The sequence below is a fragment of the Charadrius vociferus genome, unplaced genomic scaffold (assembly GCF_000708025.1).
Source record: "Charadrius vociferus isolate BGI_N301 unplaced genomic scaffold, ASM70802v2 scaffold370, whole genome shotgun sequence".
Taxonomy (NCBI): Eukaryota; Metazoa; Chordata; class Aves; order Charadriiformes; family Charadriidae; genus Charadrius; species Charadrius vociferus.
The window spans coordinates 2,874,337-2,878,001 of NW_009646744.1; the positions used below are offsets into that span (position 1 = coordinate 2,874,337).

Sequence of the window (3,665 nt, forward strand, 5' to 3'; positions counted from 1 at the left end):
AACAATCCATCTCGTCCCACCTCAAAACACCAAAAATAAAATTGGCCAATTGGGTGTGGGCTGATAAATTTTCACAAGCAGCAATGGCAACATTTTTTTTTTCCTGGCAAATACACAGGCAAATCTTCTGGCAAACCCCAAATCTAATTAAGTTATGAGCAGAATATTTAGTGCAATGGTATTAATTTCTTTAGAAAAAAAAAAATGTATTTCTTTTGTGGCTTCAGGGGTTTAATTCAGAAGACCAGTACAGTAAGACCACTTTTGACATTAGTTCAAGATTTTCATTGGCACAGCTGATATATGTTATTTGTACTTTTTAAAGGTGGTGGTTATAAGGGCATCAGATTAGATTTTTCTTTTACTGACGCAAAAATGTAAAAGAAATGCAATTTGGTAGTCTGAAAAAAACGCCTTACTCTAACATACAATGAAACTACTTTGTGGCCTTCTGTGTTTCAGGAAAATATCCCACATATTCAGATCATCAGGCAGCCTCACTAATTAAGACACATTAAAATGAAACATTTTCCATTAAAGTTGCCAAAAACTGGATTTAAATTTATTGCATGACGTTGCATAAGAAAGTATATTATTGAAAACTGTAAGGCATCATGCAATTATCCATCAGCTAATTATTTATTATTCTTTGAAAGATGGTTATATACTCTAAAGTTATAAAACCAGTTTCAAAAAAGTACATAAAAAATTTAACATAAGCATTAAATATTTTTCACATGTTCGTAGTTTTTAGCTGTTAAAAAGTGCATTCAAACATACTGTACTGGAAAGTTGCTCTGACCAAAAATGGTGCTGGAGACTTGTTAAATTAAAAGCTGCAAAAGAATGTTGCATGGGATTAGAAAGCTCACAGATTGTGGTACTTAAACTTACAAACTTGCTTGAAATAATTTTTCAATCCTCACACTTACAATTTAGCATACATGATATAATTAGCTAAAAAAGTATATTTTTATAACTAAACAGTCAAATGAATTCAAGTTACGTACACTGAGTGATCAAATAAAGAGCAGACTTAATATTCAGACATGGGACAGAATGTACTGATGCGATTTTGGCATTAATCAATGTACTGTGCCATCCAACGGAAGCCTTCTCCATAGCCTTGTCTCTTTAGCACGCTGCACATAAACACTTCTAGCGGCCTTGCGTTCAGTTCTTTCAGTGGTATACTGCCCTGCAGAGAGACAGAAGCGTTCCAAGTTACAGCATCGTTATGAAAAAACTGCTACTTTACATGGATAGTTGTTTCTATGGAATGCCATTATTTAACTTGTGTTGGATACCAGAATTTTAGAAAATAAATTAACCTACAAAGCGTACATGTTACTAAGATTAGGGTCACTTGAGAAATACACTGAGCATGTTTTCACGCGCATCCACCTTTGGAGAGGGTGAAGTACCTGAAACCAGAGTGCAACAGCAGGCACGTGCACCGAGGATTTGAGAGCTTATACTCTGTTTTCAGCCACAGTTCCCTGCTCTGTTTCTAACAACTTTCTAACCAGATTAAAAAGAACATTCTCTACCAATTGTAGGACTGACCACAGCAAGAGTGCAAGTTGCCTGCTTGCCAAGACCAGCACAGTGTGACAGAGCTGTTGCTCAACTGGAGATTCACAACAGTATTTATACCTTATAGACTACGTGCAGTGTTGTAAAAACCAGGGCAAGATATAAAAAAAAAAAAAAAAAAAAAGAGTCAGCAGTAACTGTTTATAGCCCATTAAACCTATCCTAAAACTAACCTGTGCAATTCTCTTCCATGTGGAAAACAAGAAGGTAAAGCTTGGTCCTGCTCAACCTAACCTCTGACTGGCACTGAACTTTAAGGGAAGCATCTAAGAGTAAATACTCTTGGAGGAAAAGAGGAATTACAAAACCAGGCGCCTTCCTCAGTGGAGGCACACTGCTGGGCATCTAACAGGAGCTGGGACGGAAGCCACACTGGAACGGCTTTGTCAGCTGCAGAGAGGTGTCTTTCCAAGGGCAAATGGCAACCGACCAACTTGTTGCTAGTGCCCTGTATCTCCTACAAGTAGTGTACCGTATATACTTTAAATTAAAAAGAGTCAAAGTATCACAAAGATCCATAATACCCTGCCTTGTTGCTACTGATGCCAGCTGGAATTCCCCCCCGCCCCTCTAACCTACAAACTCTGACTTCTACAATGGTGTAAGTCTATTTCTAAGCTTTAGGTAAACACGTTAAGTAACAAACTCTACCAAGTCTGCACTTTAAATGAGAAAACTGGATAAAGTCTTTCAGTAAGAGACTTTTCTCTTACAGTTCTCACTAGAACTGTAGCCTCTGAAAATTTGCTCATCCTTTTAAAGTACTGAATAGGAAAGCTGAAGTACTAAAAATGATCCTAAGTACAATTAAGTTTTCTCTGAAAAAAAGTGGCATTACACATGATGTAAAAGAGTTATAGTAGAGATGCATCCAACACACAGAAAAAAGACTCCACAATTCATTCATTCCATATACAGTTATTATGTGCTAAGCACTTTATAAATGAATTAATTTTTTTTATGTGTTGACTACAGTTCACTCCAGCTACACACAAGGCAAACAATCTCCCTAACAAGAAAAACCACAAACAAACAAAAAACAAAGCCACCAAAAAAAAAAAAGGAGCATTACCTTTCCTGTTGTCTGTCCATACAGACCAAACATCTCTCGTAACCTCTCTTCACTAATGGCTTCAGGTCTGTCAATCTTGTTACCAAGAATTAGGATAGGCACATTAGCAATAGTTTCATCTGTCATTAGTGACTACAAAGGAAAAGAGAAAGGAGGAGAGATTAATTTGGAATATAAAAGGTCAAAATACTACTACTCATGTCCAGGTGGCAGCAGAGCTCTGTTGGATACAGGGAATTTGAGCTTGCTTATTTCTCTGAAGTTGAAACTTTCAAAAACTTATTTAAACTTACATCAAGTTCTTCTTTTGATTCAAGCAATCTTTCATGATCTGCACAGTCGACCAAGAACACAATGCCATTAATCGCAGGCAGATAGTTTTTCCACACTCTGCGAGCTACAGGGAAGATATGAATTAAAAACAAAAGGAAATTATCCCAGAATTCAGAGTGATGCACATCAGTAATTAAGAGGCAACAGAGTGGGTTTGTTGTGGTTGTTTTTTTTTTTTTTTAAAGTCTTATGTTGCCAATCTGCAGGATTGAATTTCATGTTTTACAAAACTTCAAATAACAGAGCAGAAGTATCATTCCCTGTACTGTTATCATCACTCTATCCCTCATGATGTACTGGAACTTTGTGTTTCCCCAAAAATTATGTCAATGAAGCTAAGTTTGAAGCATAAAGCTTCAAGGTAAATGTAAGTGATTCAAAGTACAGAATCCTCTTCAAAATACAGACATACGTCAAAAATTTATGCTTTACTGCAGCTCTTGCCAGATTGCATTAGGTTTTGTGATAAATGGTGGAGACTGACAACTGTATTTTATACTGTCAAAGCGTGGGAGAAGTCAGTCTCTGCAGCAGGGTCGCATTTCTGGTCCGAAACAACCAGATTGCTGACAACTCTAACTCAATTCAGTGAAGTGAGTCAATGTATTCCCTTACCTTGAGCATGTCCACCCAGATCAAAGGTAGTGAAAGTCATGCCAGCAAT

The 3,665-nt window shown here is 37.0% G+C and overlaps 1 protein-coding gene across 1 annotated transcript in view; it reads right to left on the reverse strand.

The window, feature by feature from the left end:
- Window positions 1–534: 534 nt before the first annotated feature.
- Window positions 535–3,665, reverse strand: part of SAR1B (secretion associated, Ras related GTPase 1B) — a 7,856-nt gene continuing 4,725 nt past the window's right edge. The window contains exons 3-6 of the mRNA XM_009890921.1: window positions 3,617–3,665; window positions 2,962–3,065; window positions 2,669–2,800; window positions 535–1,198 (exon numbers count right to left, since the gene is read on the reverse strand). The exon at window positions 3,617–3,665 is cut by the window's right edge and continues 3 nt beyond it. Coding sequence (XP_009889223.1) covers window positions 1,082–1,198; window positions 2,669–2,800; window positions 2,962–3,065; window positions 3,617–3,665 — 402 coding nt within the window. The 3' untranslated portion in view covers window positions 535–1,081. The remainder of the gene's footprint in view (window positions 1,199–2,668; window positions 2,801–2,961; window positions 3,066–3,616) is intronic.